General features: G+C 42.2%; 1 protein-coding gene across 4 annotated transcripts in view; it reads left to right on the top strand.

Annotated features, from left to right (window-relative positions):
* Positions 1 to 22,835, top strand: part of OGFOD3 (2-oxoglutarate and iron dependent oxygenase domain containing 3) — a 49,323-nt gene that overhangs the window by 487 nt on the left and 26,001 nt on the right. For all 4 annotated transcript variants that reach the window (XR_004243799.1, XM_032128807.1, XM_032128805.1 and 1 more), the window contains exons 2-7: positions 32 to 285; positions 4,860 to 4,935; positions 5,553 to 5,595; positions 12,281 to 12,345; positions 12,939 to 12,995; positions 17,221 to 17,374. Coding sequence is in view for 3 of the 4 variants with exons in the window: in XM_032128807.1 (XP_031984698.1) it covers positions 32 to 285; positions 4,860 to 4,935; positions 5,553 to 5,595; positions 12,281 to 12,345; positions 12,939 to 12,995; positions 17,221 to 17,374 (649 nt within the window). In the remaining variant the exon portion in view is untranslated. The remainder of the gene's footprint in view (positions 1 to 31; positions 286 to 4,859; positions 4,936 to 5,552; positions 5,596 to 12,280; positions 12,346 to 12,938; positions 12,996 to 17,220; positions 17,375 to 22,835) is intronic.

Here is a 22,835-nt window from a genome sequence, read left to right as displayed (position 1 = left end):
TCATGGGGCCCGTTCTGTGCTCCCTCCGCAGCGCTAGGAAGGGCAGATTCCAGCAGGATCCCCGGGGAAGGTGGCTGAAGGCAGCGATCCTCCTGCTGCTGTCCGCTGCGGCCGGCGGCGGCCTCGTGGTGTGGAGCCGCCTCCGCGCCGAGGGTGGGATCCCCGAGGGTGGAACCCCTGGAGATGCGGGCACCGAGGTGCTGGCACATCGCAGCGACAACCTGCGGGACAAGTTCGTCGAGATCCCCTGCTCGGAGGACTACGACAGGCACAAACGATTTGAAGGTAACGGGACAGGGCTGTCCGAAGTGGATGGCGGTGCTCAGAGGGCAGGAGCAGCCTGGCTGCTGCCTGGGCCTGGGAACCAAACTTGGGCTGTAAAACTCCCGTGCTTGCAGCAAACTCTTGGTCACTGTCTCTTGACTAAAGCCCCAAAGCTCGTGCCCCTTGGGCCAGCCCAGAATTCTGAGTTGATTCTGAGTTGATTATTTTTCTGTCATTCCTACATAACTCTCTTCTGAAACTGCTTTGGTTGGACTCTATGAAATAAACCTTTTGCTAAGTCTGTTTCTGGTTTCTTTCATACTCTGTTGATTCCTGTAATAGGCTTGTTGAGTGAGTTTGCTGCTGGTCAGTACCGTACGGGGTGTGGAGTGGAACTGATTCAGGACATTGTCTGTGCCACCAGCATGCGGTGATTGTATAAGTGCCACCTTCTGACACGCTTGTTCTGAGATGTGTGGCTGCCAGTAGCTTTGCGGGGTGCCTGCAAAGCACTTCTTTGTGTCTTTCAGCTGAGCCTGTTTTCTGTCAAATTGGTACCTGTTCCCGCTGGCACTTTTCTTTTTTTGGAGTGTTGGTGTTGGTTCTTCAAGAGACATGGAAGATTTTAATCTTCTCTACAAAGAGCAGTGGGAGTCTGACTTGCAGCTTCCGTGGATGAGCAGTGCTGATGTTCTCTTTCAGATTTGCAAAGTGTGTTGTGGTGAACATTTTTAGTTGGTACAGCCGCCAGAGAGCAGCTCTGCTCTTGGTTTTTGTCAGCATGTCTGGCTGTGTGTTGACTGATAAGCTGATGGATCTACAAAAAGTAATACATCTGAGTTAAGTTTTTAGCCAAATTGGTGGTTGTATCTGGTTCATGATGTTGCTGAGAAAACACTTGCTGACACAAAGCTGGAGGCTGGAAGAAGCTGCTTGGAGCTGAGGAAGAACAAAGGTGATCAAGGGGCTGGAGAACCTCTCAGGAAAGCCTCAGGGTGTTGGGTTTCCTTTCCCTGGAGAGGGCTCAGGGAGAACACATCCCAGTACTCCAGTACTTAAAGCGAAGCTACAGAGGACAGAAGCTCTGCCTTTGCAAGGAGCTACATGGAGAAGACAAGGCACAGTGGGTGCAGCTTGCATTGGGCAAGGTTTCATCTTGATGTAAGAAAGAAATCTTTACAGAGAGAACACTCAGTCGCTGGAACAACCTCCCCAAGGATGCAGTGCAGACCCTGTGACTGAGGGTTTCCAGGGTGTGACTGAGCATTGTGCTAGGTAATCTTATCCAGGCTCTCTTGACCACAAAAAGCTGAACCAGATGATCTTTGGAGGTCCTTTCCCACCTGGGCTGTTCTGTGGTTCTGCAATTTTTAACTTTCTTCTGTGCCAGTTCTGACAGAAAGTGTTTGACAGGTTGCAGCCCCCTGTGCTCTTCAGGTGGCTGGCCCTGGTGCTGTTGGTCAAAAAGACTTATTAAACAAAAGTTCATATACGGTCTGGTGTCACATAGTTTTTCCTCAGTGCTGCTACTGAAGCATCTTTTTTTGGAGGATTCATCCTAAATGTTATTTAGACCAAGAAAACTGTCTTGGTACGGTAGGTTTTTTTTTTTTGACAGAACACATGAAAACATATGTTCTGTGTTAACTTTTCATAATTACTGTGAGGGGAAACTGCTGCTGGCTGCATTTGCATAGTGCAAGGCCAGAGAAAACTGCAGCTGGAGATTTGGTTGTGATTGAACTGAGGCTAAAAGTCTCTGGATTCTGCTACTGTGGTGTTTGCTTACCAAAAGAAAGCCCCCAAACCAACAAAACCTTATTTTTGCCTTCCCTGGCTTGCAAGAGCAATTTTTTGGGCTGTGGACTTGTGGTCTGGGCCATCCCTCCAGTTACTCTTTTCATTGTTTCCTTTCTATTCTTTAATTTTCATTCTATTCTTTTCACTGTAAGGAAAGCTGGAACTTCAGGGTGGGCAGGAACTTCAAGCACATCTCTCCAGGAAAAGAAATGGACGTGTTCTTCATTTCTGGGGGTATCCTGGGGAGCAGCAGGCTGCAGAGTGAGGTGTCACCTCTTGGCTTTGTATGGGGACCATTGACTCGCCTTTCTAATTAGCTGTTCGCTTGGTGCTGCTGCTCAAGTGCCGTGATTGATGTGGGTTAGGAGCGCTGAGCCGCTGTTAGCTGGTGAATTGCAGCCGAGCTGCCAGCGAGCTCTGTGCTGGGCTTTTCCCCACGCGAGGGTGGTGATGAGCTGCGGAGGAGCTTTGTGTGTGTCCCGTTCCCCGCAGCCGAGCGAGGCAGAAAATGCGGATTATGGATCAGCTCGGCAGCTTTAGGCACTTGGGAAGTAGGTTTCTGTCACTCAATAGCTTTTTATTCTCACTCTTTACTTTGGCGTGGCACCCACAGCTGTGGGCTCTGTGTCAGGAGGAGACGCATTCCTGTCACTGCTCAGTGTCTGATGCTCAGCTGTGAAGTTTCCACAGCTAAAATGAGCTTTTTATTTATGCACCTGTCCCTGCTTCCAGCTGAACTTGGTGCAACTGAGCTTCCAGTTTGCTTCAAGTGATTTGGTAGCTGGTGTCAGAACAGGATTTATTTCCATAGCACTGCCTGCCTCTAAACACGCTTCATACCAAATAAAATTTGCTATGTTTCAGAGGCCAAGCACTTAACTGATTATATTTGCAGAAGGTTGGGTGCTATAAGCACAGTCTCACCTGCATTCTAAGCTCTGTGGCCAGATCTTGGCCATTTCTGTTCTCCTGAGACACGTTAACTACTTACACCTACTGTGGCTACTGTGCGTGATGAAACCTTACTTCTCCTGTGTGTTGACATTTTGTGTCAGTGCACAAAGCATCCATGGCCACTGCCCAGGAGACAGAGTTAAGGTGCTTTTCCAGAGACAAGGTCAGGGGAAGTGGAAAGCAGAGATGCCTGGAAAGGTCTAAGGCAGACTGCTGTGGGGATGGCAGCTGTAAATCTTTGCCTGCTCTTGTCTGGCTTTGAGGTGGATTGTTCCTGCCCAGGACAGGACATGGAATGAGATGATCTCCAAAGTCCCTTCCAACTAAACTTTTCTATGATCCTGTGCATCAGGGGAACATGTTAATGGAGCTTTTTCCTCCTGTGAATTATCTCTGTCTCAGCAGTAAGTGGTTCTTGGCTAAATACCACTAAGTAGGAGACACTTAAATACCCCTAAGTAGGTGCACTTTGGGCGCTTGGGCCTTTGTGTTACATTCTGGTTTTTGTGCTTAACAGGAGCAGGGGCCAGAGACAGTACTTGTGTTTTTACATGTTTTGGTATGTTCCTCCTTTACCTTGATTTGCCCGATAGCCAAAGCTGATGGTGCCTTATTAGATAAAGGGATGGTTTTGTGTCTGCTGGGCACACATCTGTGGAAGCTACTGGGTACTTGCCATATTAATCTGAATTTCTCCTGAGATTCTCCAGGTATGCCTTTGACACTTTATTGTTCACATGTGCCATGGTCTCTAAGACAAAGAGGACACATTCTTACTGCTGGAATTGTTTTCAGACTGTTCTGGTTTTTCCTTAGAATTCGCCCAGTGTTTGTGCTGTATTGTTGGTACCTGACTGACTTTATGCTGGACTACATTTTTCTGTTTGTTGGAGTTTTTTTCTCCATTTGGGAAAACTTACACTGTTGCCTTCAGAACACCTCCTGCTTCCAGTACTCTTTGCCAGTTCTCTGTCAGAGACCCCAGACATGTAACAATTGTCTGAGGGTAACCCTGTAGTTTTGCCAAGCCTGGACTCTCCAGCACCAGCCTTTCCAAAGGATAAGAGCTGTGCTGATATTTGCAGCTGGAAAAGGAACAAATCTCTTCTGAAATCAGAAAACTTTGCAGAGTGTTGTAGAAAGGAAGCTCTCAATAGCCAGGTTTGTCCTGGAGTATTGAATTTCTCCTTTGAGTTTACTCCTTCCTAATTCTTCTCTACTTAACATCAGGTTTCCCTTGGAAATTCGTACAAAATTCCTGGCAAAACTTCTCCTATCAGCCTGGTCATTGTTATTAGTTGCTTTTGATCAGAGCAGACTGATGCTTTTGTCCTCCATGGGTGAATTGATTGATTTTTTTCCAGGAGTTTTGTGTTCTGATGAACAAATAATCCTTGAAGTGCCACTTAGTTCAGCAGCACTGAATGCTTTGGCAGGTGTCAGAAAACACACTCAGCCCATCTCTCCTGTGGCTTTACATCTGTATATGGATTGTCCCCAAAAAGTGCCAAATCTAACATCCCAAGGTCTCTGGTGGCTCAGAACTGGCCTTATTTCTTCTTCTTGCCTGAAGATTGCTGTCAACCAGACTTATAACAACTTTCATATCTTCTTTACCTGGAACTCTTGCTGCTGACTTGTTACTCCCAGGAGCTTTTAAAATTTAATGTTAGATTTCTTAGCAATGAATTTTAGGAGAGCTTTTTTACCTTGCATATCCAAGCTGTGTGCTTCAAGAGTGACTTCAAGAGAGACTTTTGTGCAAAGTCTCATTTAAAAAGCTGTCCTTCAGGTGGTTGAAGTGGTTTCAATGGGTTCTTTTCTTCCTCTTTGTGTTGCAGGGTGCACTCCTAGGAAGTGTGGAAGAGGTGTGACCGATGCTGTAATCACAAGGGAAGAAGCTGAAAGAATTCGTAGGTAATTTTTCTTTTAGCTCAAACTTTTAAAAGCACTGACTTCAATGACATTGTGCCAGTCTGAGGTGTAGGATGGGTGGAGCAGGATGGGTTAGACTGGTTAAAACAATGGAATTTTTGTTATTAAAGCCATTTTCCATTTTTACTGTAATGGGGGCAGTTCTTTCACACAGAATCTTCCTGTCTCTGAGGGGTGTGAACACTTCACAGAAAGAAAGGAAAATTAATTAAAGAAGTTTTAAAGGACTTTCACTTGGCCTCCATTTGGCCTGTAAAAGCAGAACAAAACAATGTAAGCTTTATTGCAGCTGTGTCTCTGTCTGGGTAATCACCAGCTGCAGCTGACCCTGTAGTCCTCTGTGAAGGGACTGTTTTCAGGGTATTTTTGGGATTTGTGCAAGGGAGCTGCAAGCTCAGAAATGTTCTGCAACACAAATACTTTATTTTCATGACAGGCTGTAAGGGTTTCTAAGAAATGGGAGCTTCTGTTAACTCAGTGGGGTTATATCTGATGCATCAAGTACTACTTACTGAGGAGTTAGGTGTTGTAAATAAGGACATTAAAGGACAAAGTAATCAGACTTCAGTTCTCATCTGAGCTTATTGTTTTGCCTGCAGAATAGCAGAGAGGGGACTGTCCTTGGGAGGATCTGATGGAGGGGTGAGCAGTGTCCTTTTACTTTCTACATTCTTTTACTGCCAAGGCGAGATTATAAATGCATTTTTTTGGGGCTGAGGTGAGGAGATGGAGATTTTTTCCTTCCATTCAGACTTGGAAAAAAATTGGTTTGGAGAGTTATTTCCCATTAATAATACGTCTGCTAGCAGTGTAACTCCTGACTTCTGCAATACAGTTGCCATTTCCTTGTATTTATTTATTTATTTCTAGCACCTCTCTTGAACTGATTTTGTCTTCATCTGTGTTATAAATGTACTGTGATGTTGGCTTTTTGCGTGTTCCATCATTGTTATGAATGGATTGTGATGTTGGCTTTTTTCATGTTCCTTAATGTGAGAAAAGCTTTGCCTGGGTTCTGTAATGTAATGTTGTAGAATGGCTGTAGTTCGGGTGCTCAGTTTGGGAAGGGTCTTCACATTCCTGGAAAATCTTATCAGAGGAAAAGAACCCGAAACCAGATGGAATGGAGCCAAGGAAAAAGATAAGACTGATAAGATGATACTCAGCAACTCCAAAGGATTAATGAATGATGCATGATGGTGATGAATACAAAATAAGCGATGGACTTTTAAAGCCGATCTTTTGGATGTAGAGTTGTGCCTTTGGCTCTCTGCCGAAGCACCCGGCTGTACCGCCCCTTTTGCTGTTGTCTCCTAATTGTCCCTTTTATTAAACTTTCCTTCAGATTTTACTAAGAGTGAACCTCGTTTTTCACAATCTGGAAACAGTTGCTGTAGCAGAACTGCAAAAGTTTGACTTCCGAAAGTAAATTACAGTGTTTCACAGCATTATGTAAAGATTGGTTTTGTGTTGTGACAAAAAACCCATGTAATTTCTTAAGGAGACCTTGGAATAATACTCTTTAAATTGAAAGAATCCCATTTCTCTTTAACAAGCGCATTTATTTTAATTTATTTATTTTAATCTTTGTGCTCAGAATGTTTTTGTGTGTGGACAGGAACTGTTTCTTGAGTATTTGTAAACACAGCCACTTCTTTAGGCCTCTGCTGAATTAGGGCATGTATTAGCAAAAAAAAGGAGAAGGGTTTCAGTGGAAAAAAATAAGACTATATTGTCCTTGTGATTGCTGAGAAAGATCTGCAAAAAATACAAACTGGGGAACTGAAGCAGTGCTGCCCATCCTAAACAATGTGTTTAAAAAATTTAGCATTCTGTGTTCAGTTCTGTTGGGAACCCTTGGATTTTTTTCAGTTCTGTGGTTGCATTGCTCTGCCTGTTGGGACCCCCACTGTGGCTCCTGGGGCTGCCACGTGGGTTTCCTCTCCTCTGCTTTTGGGACTAGGTGTGATTTTTCATTGCTCTCCCACAAAGAGGGATTAGAATGGCAAGGTGGAACACTCAGAGCTTGGATCTGGAGCACAGAAAGGTGTTGTCCAGCTGGGGGTCAGGAACTGGGGAAACTGAGGCAGAGAAAGCTGGGAAGAGATGAGAGGGGGAGGTAAACACTGCTCAAAGCCCAGAGCTGGGCAGGGGTGCTGAGCTGGCTTAGTTGGACAACAAGCCAGAGTGACAGACAAATATAAATCCATCGTCTCTGTTATTTTGGAAGCTTCATTGTGCCTTTTTTTTTAAGGGGAGGAAAATGAGGGAAAGATGATTCTCTCTCTGCAATAAAATAAATCTGTTAAAAATCTAATGTCCATGGAGAGGTCTGGGCTCTGAGCCAAGCCTTCTCACATGTCTCATCATCTGTAAATGTGAGGAAGTTTTTGTGTGCTCTTAATCCTCGGGGAAAGGTTCAGGAAGAAAGTGTAATGTTGTATTGAGCACTTACCCAAAATAATGGATAAAAACGGAAAGATGTTAGAAACAAGAGCTGACCAGTGTTGCTGGGAAACTGTAGAGTCATAGAATGGATCATAGAATGGTTTGGGTTGGAAGGGACCTTGAAGATCATCCAGTCCCACCCCCTGCCATGGCAGGGACACCTTCCACTGTCCCAGGTTGCTCCAAGCCCTGTCCAGCCTGGCCTTGGACACTTCCAGGGATGAGGCAGCCACAGCTTCTCTGGGCAACCTGTGCCAGGGCCTCCCCACCCTCACAGGGAAGAATCACATTCAGGAGAAGCCTTTAAATACACTCTCCTTACCTCGTTTCTTTTATACCTCTGTCTCTTGTGCTGCCATTTTCCTCTTCCTTTCCCCATGTGCCAGCCCATATTCCCGGTGTCACGGAGCGAATCTTTTCTTGGCAGTGCTGTCCTGGCTCTCAGATACCATTGGATCCTGCTGCCTGTGTGCTGATGGGCTTTAGGTGAAACTGTCTGTCTTCATTTGAGCCTTTCATCTTTTCCAGTCTCTTACCCACAGAGCATACAGAATGTTTCAAGCCTTAGTTCATCCAGCTATGTTTGTATGCTCCCAAGCTTCCAGCCACTTGGAGTAGGTCTGGCTTGTTGCTTTAAATGTCCTTAGAGTGTTTGGATAATTCTGTCCAATTATGTCTGCTGTAAGACTAATTTTTCCTTTAAAATACCTCAAACTTACTGTTTAATTATTTTAAATTCTTTCTTTAGCCACTTTGTTCTTTCTGCTATTCCAAATAAAACTTCTGCAGGTTTCTATTGTGGTGCAGACTGCATTTTCATTGCCTGGGATTTTCCTCTTAACCCCTTTGTAAGCAACATGTCTGGGGTTTTTGTTTTTTGGTTTGTTTTTTTTTGCCTGTCATAGTTGTTATGTTTTGAATTCTCAGAAGTGGATTTGTGTCTGTGTGTCTAGATATAACTTATTGATTTAGAGGTCAAAACTTGAGATTTGTGACTTTGTCAGTTCTGTCCTTCCTTTGTTTGCTGCCCTTTCCTGGAGTACTGGAACATAGCACCAAAACTTGTTTCCCATTCCATCTTTTTATGTTGAGAAAGTCTTGACAAACATCTGAATTATTGAGGCTTCCCGGGGGTCACACTCGAATTGTCACGCTGAGCTTTCTTATCTTCCTTTCTAACTTTTCCTGGCTTTATATTTATTTATGCAGACACACAGAGAGTGAAGCTAGAGGGGCCATGGTAATCTTCTGGTCTATCTTTCAGCGGAATCCAAACAGGAATATCTTCTCCACCAGCAAGCTGCTTTCCCTTGTACATCTGTCTCTGTAAAGTCATTTTATACTCTGTTTCTTATTCACAGAGTGGGAATTGCATTAGTTGTCTTGATGTTTGCCTCAGCTTAGGTTTTTTCTTCTTCATGTAGATGACATTTCCCTTCTCAACCTTCTATGATTTTATAATTCTTCCCTCCTTAATATTTTCCTGCATGTCACCCCTGCTTGTGTGAACACTTCAGTCCTGACTCATTCACTCAGGTGTTGTAGGAGCTGCCGTCATAGCAGCCCTCTGGTGTAAATGAGACAACTCATTTACTATCAGACCTATTGGCATTTATTTCAAAGCCCCAGAAAAGAAGTCCCTTGGTGAGCCAGTCAGCTGCAGTCTGTGTCCTGCCTTCCAGCAGAACTGGCAGGAATAGGCACCCAGACCTCCCTTTGCAGGGGAAAATTAAACTGTTTAGTCACTGGGAGAAGCAAACAAACTGTGATGCCAAACAAGGGGTTCTGGTGTGGGCCCTCCAGCCCAGTGGCTCTGCAGACTTATCCCTTGTTCTGCTTTCAGCCCTCTCAGCCAAAATCTGAAGTCCTCAAAATGCTGCCAGCTCTGCCTTTTCCAGGGAGGACATCAAGCCTGTGCAGAAAGCTCATCCTATCTCACACCTCTAGTGCAGGCTGCAGAGTTTTCTTCCTTCCTAATTAGCCTCCTGATAGTGCATAGGAAACAAGTATCAGGGGTGAAAGATGCGCTTGGCAGCATCTTTCACCTTCCTTCCAGCTCTGTGTTGGTGTGATTATCTTGGCTGATAAGGAAGCTGGAGAGGAACTGGTTGTGTCCAGTCTGTATCTGGTTTAAATTCGTGCTGGACTCTGTAGCCAAATACTGCATTTAACTTCCCCAGCAGTAACCTGAACCTCCCCCAGGCTGGCTGAGTGTAACTCAGACTGGTTACACTGGTGTCTCCTCCTTAATCAGTGTAATTGGAAAAGGCATTTCCCTAAGACCAGAACCCTTGTCTGCCTGCTCGTGCTTCCGGGAGGGAAGGGTGTTTGAAGGTGGGATTGTTCTGAAGAGTGTGTGCAAGGCTACCTGCAGTGACACCACCTTTGCTGTGCCCATGTAGAACCTCCATTCTTGTCCCTCAGCTGGAGCATGTGAGCATTCCCACAGGAGCAGTGGGGCAGGGTTTGGAAGCTCCAGCTCCTCTAAAGACAAGTAGAAATAAGGGGTTTTTTAAATTTTTCTCCTTTGGGTAGTGTGTCTGCTGCTTTCTTTCAAAGTATCACATAAAACCTTTTACAGGCTGGAGGAACTGGTGGGGATGTGAACAGGTATTTAATGGTTGGCAATCCTTTCTAGTGAGGAACAAAGGCAGGGCCAGTCAGGCTTTCCAAGATGGGAAAATTGATCCTTTTTGCCATGTGCTGAGAGGTGCTGGGTACTTGCATATTCGTTTTGAATTCTTTTAGCAGTAAGAGGGTAGAGAATATGGGACTAACAGGTCCAAAAGAACATATGTTTGTACTTTTTATTTTTTTAAGGAGGTTCTGTTTCACTTCTATAGGGAGTTCTGTAAATCAAGATACGGGGGTAATTCTGTCAAACAGTCTGTCAGAAATAGGGGTGGGTGTGTGTTTGCCATCTTTAGACAAACCTTGTAGACCTTTCAGCCTGGGAACACTGTCCTGAACTGCACACTGGCCCTTGATCAGAGAGGGGGACTTGAAGTAACCAAGATTTGTTCTCAGTGTCAGAAATGATGCTGAAAAGATTTAATATTCTGAAGTGACGGAGGCCAAAATAGATGTGTTCAGGTTTCTTTCCTAGGTGGCTGTTAGGCAAAGAGCTCTGTGCTCATGTATAAGCAAATCCCTGTCTTGGCATGCAGTTGTTTTCCCCTGTCTGAAACAACCCTGGAGAATGTCCTTTCTTTTTCAGATTCCCTCTTCAGCCTTTATCTGGCTTTTCTAGGCTTTGTATTGTAGCTATTGCCTTCTCAGCTATGGAGTAATTGTAATTCTTGGGGGTGTCTTTTACTGATTCATTTTGTTATTTTGGCTCTTCCTAACTGTAATCATCTGGAGCTTGGGGAGTGAGAAGAAATATGTAAGTTTGAGAAGCATGTGGGAAGAGTTAGAAAGGCGATTTGTTTTTAAATTCAATTAATCTTCTCAGCTGTGTTGTGCTACTTCTTATAATCTACTTTAATATGGTCAAAACCATATTTTTGAAGCTACACAGGAGCAGTTTTACTTCTAGTTGTGGGTTAGATTTTTGTACAGAACCAGAATCCAGTAAATGTAAGTATTTTGCTTCTGAAGCTTGAGTAAAGCTTAATACAAGAGCTGCTCTTGCATGAGTGTGAGATTACTTGTTTTCTTAACAGTTCTCTGAAGCTTTTGGAGAACTTTGGGAATGGCAAATCTGAAAAGCTCATGCTGTGTCCACTTGAATAACTTACTACTTTGTGTATTTTTTCAAAGGTTATTTGAGTAGGTTTATTAAAAAAAGGTTGTTATTATCTCTTGTAATGCTCAGAGCAATTGAGGCTGCAGAGATTTTCTGAGGGACTGTTCCGAGCGTGTTCCTCTGTCACCAGTGTTAATTACTGCTGGGATTTTGTTAGAATAATGTGAATGGTCTGTGGTGCATCAAAACAATGCCAAATTCTGAGATGAGTGCCCAGATATTGTACATCAGAGATGTCATTACTTCAGTGCCAGTCAGGCACTGTTGCTATTTGATATTTCCAGTGTAAAAGACAAAAAGACTTCTATCAGACAGTTACATTTTTAAATACTTTTGAACTGATACAAAACAAACATGTATTTTGTGGACAGCAGGGGACATACGAAAGGGGACTTTATTCAATTTAGAGAAATATTTTAGAGTCCTGTGAGGTAGCTCTCTATCCTGGCAAGTCTGAATTCTAATCTTTGCAGCTTGTTGGGAGCTCAGCAGAAGAGTTTGGCTTGAATTGGATGAAGAAATGGATTGAATTTTCATATGTGAAAACTTTCCACTGTGTGGTTTTCTTTTACAGCAGCTTAGAAATTGAGGAAAAGAAAGTTTGGCTCGAGTAAGCCTTAGAATTCTAATTGTTCTTTTAAACAGACTTTTTAATGTCTGTATTAAATATGAGAAGTATACAGGAACTCATGTGAAGGAGAAGTTTTAGTAACAAATGCAGGGCAATATAAACCTTAGTGCTGGTACTTGAGCACTTCACAAGTATTGGAAAATGATTCATCGTTTTGTGGAAGGGAAATGCCTTCAGGAAGGGATCCTGGAGCAGTGTTTTACCCTGAGCCCATGGTGGGGAGACTCTGGCATTTCCCTGTCAGGTTTGAATCTCAGGAACAGCAGTCCTATGGTTTTTTTTATAGTACCTCAATAATCTCTGCATCTCTTCAGGGATCTGAGGGAGGTTTGTAGTTGTAAAATAAATATTATATTGTGAACCCAAAGGCTGGAAGCTACTATTTTTACTTGGGAGGCTGTGGAAAGTGAGAGCCAACTTTGGACAGTTATTAAAGGTCATAGTTGAGTAATGATAAAACCTTTTCATGCTCATTTTTCCTTCTTTGTTTCCTTTTCCAGGCATCAATTTTGGATTTGCACTCTGGAGCTCTTTCCCTGGGGAAGCATTTTGTTAATCTGTACAGGTAAAACGGGGCTGTGGTTTCCTGCCTCCTGTCATCCCTCCCCTTCCCTGCCCACTGCCTCTTCAGTGTCTCAAGCCCCCGGGCTGGGATTAATGATGAGAAACTCTGGAAGATGGTTGGATTCACCACACTTTATGTGACTTGTTAAAGAGCTTTCCTGGCATGAAAACAGATCTTTTGTTGAACTGGGCACTTTGAAAGCTGCCATTATCTTTATTTTTATGTTCTTGCACCAGTAAATCAGTATTTTTTCGCAGTTATAGTTTAGTTTGTCAGCAGTGGAAGAAATCAAATAGCCTGAACCCTTAAAAACTTGAATCCATGTGCTTATTTCATGATGTGGGAGGGGATTTTTTTAATGCCTGAGGAATTCCATTACCAGTTGCAGCATTTCAATCCTTTAATCTTTGAACACTTGATCTTTTAGCATTGCTTTCGGACATCATGCTCAAAAGCTTTTTTTGTAACATTTTTTTGTGTTGTGTTCTCACTTTCTGATTGTGGGTAAAGCAGGGTTGGGGATGAGCAGGTGTCTTGGTGTTGCTCAGTCTGATTCAGCAACTCCTCTTTTAGACTGTTGTTTAATTTTTCAGGTACTTTGGGGACAAAATTCAGGACATCTTCACAGAAGAGGATTTTGCCTTATACCGGTAAAGATTTTCAATAACTGCTGAATGAACCACAAACCAGAACTTTTATGTCCTGGAGTGTTTTTGTAGAGTGCAGGTTGGGATTTGCATTCATACACTGGATTTTGCAGCTCAAAATAGTAATCTCTGAGAATTAGGATGAGGAAGAGAAGTAAAAGGACTTTTTGGTGACCAATAAACAACATCAGCTGCTTTGAGCTGCAGTTTTATGGTGTGAATGTACTCTGGGTGCTGGCAGCACCACAAATTTCCCTCCCAGCCAGCAAGGAGAGCTGCTGATCTGAGCTCTGGGGGATCTGCTGGACCATGAGAGCTGGGATGGAAAATCCTTCATCATTATCTCCTCTTTCACGTGTTATCCAAGGGGTTGTGTGAGATAATAGCCACAATTCTGGGCTATTACTGCATTAGGAGCTTGGGGTTTTTTGAGGCACAGTGTAGCAAAACATTAAACGTGGTAAAGCAGGAAGTGGAAGGACTTCAGATTAGTCATGTTCTGGCTGGAGAAGCAGCCAGAGGATGAAATAGCTCTGTAATGTAACAGCTCTGGCATCTGATGCTCTCAGCTTTCCTGCAGCCCTGCTCATACACCTAACAAACACAACAAACCTAACGAGTTCCATGTGGCTGCAAAGGTGTGTGGCCAAAGTTTAGGAACAAGCATTCTTTGTTGACTAGACACAATAATTCTTTAGTTAATGCATTTCAGTTGGTTTCTGGTAATTTGAAATGTCCCTGATTTAACATTTTAACTCTTTTTTTTTTTGGTCTTTTTTTTTTTCCTTGCCTGTGTGAAGGAATCTGACCTCCCTCTAGTGGTGGAAGGAATGTCAAGTAGCCAAATGGGTTTATTAGTTTTATTAAAATAATAATTAATATAATCCTAAAACACTAATCACTTTAAGCTTATTTCTGTTTAACAGCTGTTTTTAGATGTCATTGTCTTTATAGATGAACTTCTTTAAAATGTTTTTACTTCTGATCCCAAAATTGCAAAGATTAGATGATTCCTTGATTATTATTGAACTTTGCATAAAGAAAATGTGTAATTTCTGTTTCACATGAACAGAAGCATTCAATTTTTCAATAATTTTATAAATTCATGCTGTGAGCTGAGACAGCTGCTAGGGAATATCAATATTCAGTTGGGATTTCATGCCAGTATAGGAGATGTTTCAGCCTGCTGGATATGAAGCTAATACAAAATATATTATTAAATGCTTCTGTTCCTATTAATGACAGTGCTTTAGCATGGACTGTAGTACTTTATGGCCTTAATGAATGGTTTTATGCTATTTTGGGGAGCACTTATCTTTGTTACTTTCCCTTACCTACCAAGGTCACTTTAAAAATACACTCTTGAGAGAAATAACTGAATGTAATTCATGTCTAAGTATTACTGATTGCAACAATAACGCAGCTGAGTAGGCATCCTGAGCCAGGATTTCTAAACTGTCTCTGTCAAAATTATGTTGCTTCAGAATCAATTATGTTTTCTGGGTTGATATTTTAACCGCCATCTGCCAAGCACATTACAGCAATCCCTCCTGTTTCACATAATAAATGAAATGTTTATTCAGAAGGGAGACCTTTAATCAGGATGCTTGCTGTAAGGGGTGACTTGAGAAGAAAACAGCACAATCAAAGATTTATTCCCAAAGCCTTACAGTTTATGAAGGCAGAGACATAGGAGGAGCAGAGGAAGAGCTGTTAATTTGCTTTCTCCCTTTGTCTGTTCTGTGTGTGATTGCTGTTAAAGCTCTCTGCCTGCAGGAGACCTTTGCTTTGTCAGCTCCCTGGGACAGTGCTGACAAGTGGCATCATCAGGAAGTTGTGTGGGATTGAGCTTTGAGTGTTCCTGTCACCGTGATTGGATCACACTTCGCAGTGGCTCCTCACTGCATTTTTTTGTTGTTGGTCTGGCAGAGCTTGTGTCTCACAGAAACTTCTCACTTTTAGCTGTCTGTGCTGCTGCTGCTACTTTGCAAGCTAGTGAGCTTCCTTTCTCTCAAGTTTTGTGTTCCTTGGACTTCCAGCTACTTCATTGGCTTTTTAAATTTAGAATTTAAAATTCTTCCTCATCACCCTAACTCCAAACCAGTAACTGTTTTACAGAATCTGGTGGTCATGTGCTCCTTTCAGGGCGTTCTGGTCTGTCTTTCCCTAAGTCTGGCATGAGCATTTTGATATTTTCCAGTGACTCAGTGCAAATGGACAAGGACTGCTGCAGACAGATGTAGCAGGAGGATTAATTTGTTACTGATACTCTTGACTGGATGCTGTACCTGGGCATTTATTGCCACTGCAGAGCTCTGTTAGTGGATCTGCTCAGAGCCAGGGTACACCTCAGCAGTCTGAATGACACAAGAGTTGCTGTGCTTATGAAAACAAATGCTTATATTCTCCAGCATAAAGAAGTATTTCCTTTGTAGCCACAATACAGGAGAGCTGTCCAAACAGTTTTGAAGAGCCGGCAGGCCCGGATCAGTGAGGGAAGGCTCCAGCCTGAGGCTCCTGCTGCTTCTGGGTCATAGAGAAGTGGCTGAGGGATTAATGTGGCTCTCCCAGTTTTGGGCTTATTCATTCCTTTCTTGAGAGCACCTTCTAAGCTGAAATTTGGCTTATGTTGTCTCTTGATTTACACGTGAAGTACAATGTGTTTGTCCTTAAGTATTTTGCCAGTAGGCTGTGTTTGGAACAGCAGGGCAGGGAATGGAATGAAAAACTTGCAGTTATGATATTGATAAATGTTGAAATTGCATGGCCAGCAGAAAACAGGCTGCACAGAAGAGTTTTTCTAGGCTAAAAAATGACTTTATTCTACTTTTCAAACCAGCTGTGTGCTGTGTTTGGCATATTGAGAGGGCTTTGCATCAGTCTCAAAGAAGAGTGAGGCTTTAACAGAGCCTTATAAACACCAAACAGCAAACCTTAATAGAAAGCTTTTAAAACTGGGAAATGAATCAGGCTGAAAGAAGAGGGAGGTCTCCTTACAGAGCAGGACAACTGCTGGAGACTTTGTTATGTCAAGGCCTGACTCCTTGGGAGTAGATTTATTCCAGCTGGCTGATGCAAGGGCCAGGGAATCAGCTGCTTTGGTGTTTGTGGCTATGAATTCTTGAGCTGGCCTGTTCAAAGTGCTCCCTGCTCTCAATTCACAAAATGAGTAAGTGCATTTAATGCTTTCTGGGAGCCTTTCCTGCAGTCCTGCTCCTTGGAAAAAGCAGACAGGAAGATCAGCATGGAGAGGAAGGACCTGTGGGTTCTCTGCTGGTGTCAGTTTCGCAGACTCCACCATTATGGTGTAGCTCCCAACTTGAAACCTCAGTTCATGCAGCCATGTAAATCCCTGAAAATCCCTCTAAATTCATTGAATGCTTTTGATATTTCACATGTAAAATAGCTTGAATTGACCCCTAAGAATGTGAAGTGAGACAGGTTAAAAAATCAAATCTGTGTCTGTTATTTCTGTTTCTCGGGAGGGACTAGGTGTGAACAGAATGAATATTTAGGATTTTTTAGTACTTGTGGATTTTAAGAGATGACTTTCACAGCCTGTAGACACACAGCACAGGTCTTGTTTTAGTTCTGTCATTTCTTTTTAGTCACTGTTTAAGTTCCCTAGAGAAATACGTGGGAAAAACTTCTTGAAAGTTATGCTGAGGTTCAGTACTTATCGAGTGGAGGAACGTAAGGGAAGATACAAAACTACAAATGTAATTGCATGCACAACTTCAGAAGTGTGTTTTCTCAGATTATCTTGTTTGTACACTGTAATTGTGAAAGACATCTTGCATTCATTTAAAAAAAGTCTGGCAATAATACCAATACATATGTTGACCAAGAAGCCTGAATTTCATGGTGCCAAGGGACTTCACCAGTTGGTTTAAAAGTAGTTGAAGGTTCTTCAGAGGCAATCCTTTTATGAAGGTACAACTTTACTTTTCCCCGCTTTGGATTGAAAATATCTATGTGAAGGACCTGAATGTTTTCAGCAGTTAACAAGCAGTGGGATAGGAGTGGAATTAGTCAGGAAAACAGACAGAAATTTTAAAACCTAAGCCACAGGAGACGTAGTTTCTTTTCTTTGATATTCTGAGAATTAAAAAAACCCAAAGCAACAAACCCCAAACAAAACCACTGAAGGGGTCTATTTATTTATTTGTTTGTTTGTTTGTTTATGTGTCACTGACTGAGCACTGTGCTCTGTGTGTGTTCTTTGCAGGGATGTGAGACAGAGGATCCAGCAAAGGATTGCTCAGGTGTTTGGTATCAGCTCTTCTGCCATGTACCTGACTAAGCCAACGTTCTTCTCCAGAATGAACAGCACAGGAGCCAAGACAACACACGATGAGTACTGGCACCCACACGTTGACAAGGTGAGGAGGAGGCTGAGATGGGATGCAAACATCTCCTGTTACTATTATTAGATCACCTTGAAATCATTTGACATTAAACAATCCATCAAACAGGTTTGAAAACTGATGCTTCAGGGATGAACCTAATGAGAGATAAGTGAGTTTTAGAAACAGAGGCTCTTACACCCCATTTAATTTTATTTTCTCTAATTTAGTTTTGCTAGAATTAATAAATTGTGAGAATGACTACTCAGAAATCTCTTTTGTCAGAAGCATTGATTAAAATGACCTGAATTGCTCTTTTAGCCAGGTCTAGCAGGAGCTGTTTCACAGTGGTCAGGTGGTCATGGTTGTCATTGTTCTGAGCCTCTTGATAAAGGCTTAATATTTGTATTTGAGCTATATGTGAATTGAGGCTTTTTTATTGTGTGTGTTCCAGTGGGGATGTGGTACCTGGTACCCTCTTTCAATAACTTGGTGTTCTGGTCCTTTTAGAATGGAAGTATTGTGACATCCTTTCAACTGCACAAGTCTTCTCTGAAGGCTTATAGCTTAGTGCTTTGCATTTCTCCATGGACTTAAATGATCTGGTATTGAGTTTATTTCTGAATTTCACTGAGTTCAGACGTTTTTTGCAGAACAGCAGAATGCAAACAATGGAAGAATCAAAGAAAAAAAAAACCCACAACACAAAAACACCCTAAATAAGCCAAAAAAACCTCCACACTACAATACCCACATTTCATGCCTTCAGGATTTATAAATGAGTCACTCTGGAGTCATGGATTACCAAGATGAAACCAAATAAAATAATCCCAGCAAAATCCAAGTTATTCCTCAGGGCTCGAGTCTGTAAGTGGGCAGTGTACCTTGAAGTCTATGACAGTATTCCTTGCCTTAAAGTATTTCCTGGAAAAAGCCAGTCTGAGGGAAGTACAATGTCTGTCGTTGGTCACAGCATCGGTGTGAGTTCCTGTGTCCTTGTCATGGGGGCAGAAGCAACTTTAGAAAATGTGGTGGTAGTGATGACACAGCTTATGTTTGACAGCAGAAAGTCCTGCAGGGTCGAATCTGCCAGGTTTTGGATGCTTCTGGTTTGAAAAGCTCTGATGTAACCAGTGAATAGGAGTGGCTCTGGATCGGGGGTGATTTTGAGGTCCACATTGTTCTGATTTGTGTTGGTAGGAAATGGCTGTAGGGAGCAGATTGTGCTGGTGGGATTCACAGGAATTCCATCATGTGATGCTCACTTCCAAGAGACCCTTGGGAAAAAGTAAACTGGTGATTCTGGTTGGGTGAAGTGCAGTAAATTCCATCAGTTCCTTATAGTTTTTCTGCAGTTTCAGAGAATCAGATTTCACTGCCACAAGGGTGGGAAAAGCAGGATATTTCAACAGCTGATGCCTATTTTCTCCACTCTTTTATTTTAGCCCCAAAAAACGACATTTTAGAATTTCAGACTGATTTACTGCTGTAATGAGATTTGTGTCTGCACGAGCGCTGCTCTCCAGTATTCTCTTTATTCTTTCCTGGGTGTGTTTTGCATTGGGAAATGAGTAAGGTGGTTGGATAACCTCACAATTAAATGTTTCCACCTAAATATCTCCTGGAATGTAGAAGTTATTTTGTCATTTACATGCAAATAGGTTTCCATGAAGAGAATTTGTGGAAGCTGCTTTTCTGTCCTGTCATCCTGAGAGTGCCTGAATATGATGGACAGCAGGCTGAATGTTTTCCTGTTTTTATCCTTCTCTTTTGTCCATGTTTTATTTATCTTGCAGGCTGTCTGTTCAGGGAGCAGATACATCAATTGATTTGCCTTGGCTTTTTCTAACCCATCTCCAGCTTCAAAAAGCAAAACAGGCAGAAAAAGTGCTCTCTTGGGCTTGGAATGCATAATCTAGACCTTAGTAGTGTCTATACTGAATAATTGGGTTGTCTGATTTATGACAGTGGTTGGACTCCGTGATCTTGGAGGTCTTCTACACGACCTAAATAATTCTGAGTCTCTGTGAAGAGAATTAACCCAGTTGGGGCAGTTACCAAACACCTTGTTCCTAATCATAAATAGTTTGAGCAGAGACTAAATAGGATGAAGATGGGCAGCTTTACAGGTTGCCTTCAGTGCAGCCAGCCTGGTTTGTTTTTCACTTCCTCCAGCAAACTTTGCCACTTCCAGACTGCAGTTGAAAGAAAGGAAAAAAAATACATTTCTATTGATCTGAGGTAGGAAGTGCTTCCCAGAAAAGAGCATTAGTGTTCTTATGTGGCCTCCAAAGCAAGTGTGAATACTGGGAAGTTGAAGAAAGATCAATAAAACTTGCCAGTTTGTTGGATGCTTTTGTGTTGGATCATTATTTATGCTTTCCCCTTGGAACAGAACACGTTACTTTAGGTACTTCTGCATAATTTAACAGTGAAGGTTACTCCTAGAAGACATCAGGATTTTTTTCTTGCCTCTTTCCTAAAGAAAGGTAAAATGAAGCCTGAGAAAAAGGAGTTCACTGTATTTTCTGCTTCAGAGTGACTTTGTTGTTAAAAAGACTTCTTGGCTTCCTGTGGCTTCTTGGAACACATGAAAACCCCTCTTGCCTTTTTCCTGATGTTGCTGAGTCTCCTGCAATTGTATTTCTCAATCTGAATCTCCCTGAAGGTTTTTAACTGCCTAATGGAGTAGTACAGATTTATTGTGTCTATCTGAGGCTTTGTTTTTTTTTCCCCTAAAATTTATTTGGTTTGTAGTTACATAGGAATGGAATCCCTGAAATCCCCTGAATGACTCATTTAATCTTGTTGAATTTATAAGCATCTAAATCAAATAAAGAGAGTGTTGGCTTAAGATGTGGAGTTTCATCTTGGATGGAATTTGTTCAGAACTGAGGCTTCCAAATATCAAATACCTGATTTATAAGGGACTTGCTGTTGCACACTTCACACTGTCAGCAGTACAACATTCTCTGGTAGAAGCAGTGTGGGGCTTGCAGATTTGTGCAGTCCCCTGCCTAGGCAAGGATCCTGTCATCCTTCACAGAATTGTCAGGCTCTGCCATAAGATGGTTTGGGGTTTGTTTTCCTTGAATTTCTTCTATCAGAGCTATTTCAGCACTTCAGTGCACATTTTCCCAAAATTGCTTGGGGTTGTTTATTTTTTCTTCAGCCTAAACATGTCCCTGATGAGTTGATAGCTATTTTTGTCCCTCCTTCCACCCCCATGTATTTATAGGTGGGAATCATATCCCTTTTTGGCCTTTGTTCCTCTGAGCTGAACAAGCCAAACCTTGAAGTCTCCTTACCTGCAATGTGCTCTCCATCTCCCCTGCCCTTCCCTGTACCTGCAGCCTTCTCTGGCTGCTGACTCTGTCACTGAGAGCAGCTGCTGTCTCTTCTAGCAGACTCTTCTTTTCTTCCCCTACATTTAATAAAACACATCAAAAGATCCTATTTCTGCCCTGGGACAGCAGTAGCTCTGAAAATTGAGGAGGTTGATTCTTGTGTCTGCTCAAACCCATCACCTCAGCTCACCTTGTAATTCAGAGATGTGCTCTTTGCTCCTGCATTGTCTGCTAAATAGATACTGCCAATAAACAGAACACTGGGAGTAGCTGTCAAGGCTGTTCTGGTGGTTATCTACACAGAATTAGGTGAAGGCTTACAGGAAAAGAGCAGTTTTGACACTTTTTCTGTGTGCTACACCAATGTTGATTGGAAAGTGAATTTTCTTCTGCACTGGAAAGCAGAGGATGCTGTCCTAAACATCCTCAGTATCTGCAGACATCTTGCATGGTCCTACAAGTGTTTAGTTGCATAGAAATGTGTCCCTCAAAAAAACCCACTGCAAAATGGGGCTGGCTAATTCTGGCAATTAGTTCTATTTATAATAATAGCCTTTAAAGAAGTGTCATATAAACATCATTATTAGCATCTACCATTAAATATTATCTGTGTTTGACTTTTTGGATAAAGAGTGTTCAAAAAGAGCACACTAACCATGTGACATAGCAGGCTGAATGGAAATACCTGCATTTTTTCTCTTGAGTTGTTTACAAGGAGCTGTAGAAATGTGATTTGCAGCTGTGTGGCTGCATGGCTTATCACCTGCTTTTAATGACAGCTTTTCTCACATAGTTTGAACTTTTGGTTCAATTATTCATGTCTGGTACTGGAAATCATTACCAGGGTAACAAATATATTTGATCTACATGGGGGAACTTCTAGCATTTTAAACAACTGAGTATAATTTCGTGCCTCCTTTCCATAGTGTTGCATTTCTCAGGCCTGGCTGCTTCTGAGAGTGAGTAATGAATAAGGACAGGAACAGAAAAGCCATTTTCCCTTGCACACTTCATTCCCCAGATTAGTCATCTGTAGAAATCAAGTGTGTTTGGTTAGGCTGAAATGGTTTGTAGTCAGCTCTTAGAAGTTTAGAATTGGTAAGGCCACCTTGGAGTGGAGGGAGAGTGGCCTGAGGGAGCAAAGATTGCTGCTCCACTGAAGAGTTGATAAAAACAATTCTAATGCATTAAACTTGCAAGTATGAGTTGAATGAACTTCTTCACTGTGCTCATGCCTTCACTGGCTGGAGACTTCCTTAAATCGACTGGAAGTTTTTATCACCAAATCAGTGAAGTGGAAAATACCTTTGCAAAGCTGATTTGCATGAGAAGGGCTATAGAATGGGTGGTTTGAGGTGTTGCACTAGCACTTGCTCATTAATTCCCATTTATTGCCTTGTATTGCTACCAAGATTTGGGAAAATACAGGGAGAAGGGGATCACTGTAATATTTCTCTCATTTTTGTGATTCAGACTGTGTAGGGCAGCATATCACCAGATCTGGCTTTTTCCTTTAAGTCCTTATGGTCAAAATAATAACATGAGTATGAATGAAAATGTCTGCCTATTCCATCTGGTGTTGTGTTCTCTTTAGTCACTGCCCTTACAGGAAAATGCGTACAACTGCTCTTGAGCCAAAATTTAGCTGGCACTAATGAGTATAACTTGAAACTGAAAATATTTAGAAAACTTCTAAGTTTGGAAGTAGCACCTACCTCTAACAGTCAGCAGGTCAGTCAAAACACTCTGCAAATGCTGTGTATTTATGCAGTAGTGCTGTGCTGCACATTTCACTGTTTGACAGTGTAATGCTGAACTTTTGAGTTGTGATACACAAAGAAATTGGAGAATACAGACATTGATTTCAAGTATTTTTTAATTGCTGGTGACACATAGATATGAAAGGAAATATTTCCAGAATCAGCTAAACTCAGTGTTAAATATTTAGATAGCTTCACTCTGAGCATTAGTATGTAGTATTTCTTTTCTCCAACTTCAGCGTACGTGTCAGCTAAAAATAATGCTTTAAAAGGAAGGAAAAATCACCTTGTTATACTTTAAAAGTGGGGTGTTTGGTCTATAGACTGAGAAGAAGCAGAGACTTCCAAAGTCCAGTTTGAAGAGTTTTAAACAAAACCTGTATGTAGGAG

This window comes from Corvus moneduloides, chromosome 19, assembly GCF_009650955.1.
Source record: "Corvus moneduloides isolate bCorMon1 chromosome 19, bCorMon1.pri, whole genome shotgun sequence".
NCBI classification, from domain to species: Eukaryota; Metazoa; Chordata; class Aves; order Passeriformes; family Corvidae; genus Corvus; species Corvus moneduloides.
This window is presented reverse-complemented; position numbering and strand designations above follow the sequence as displayed.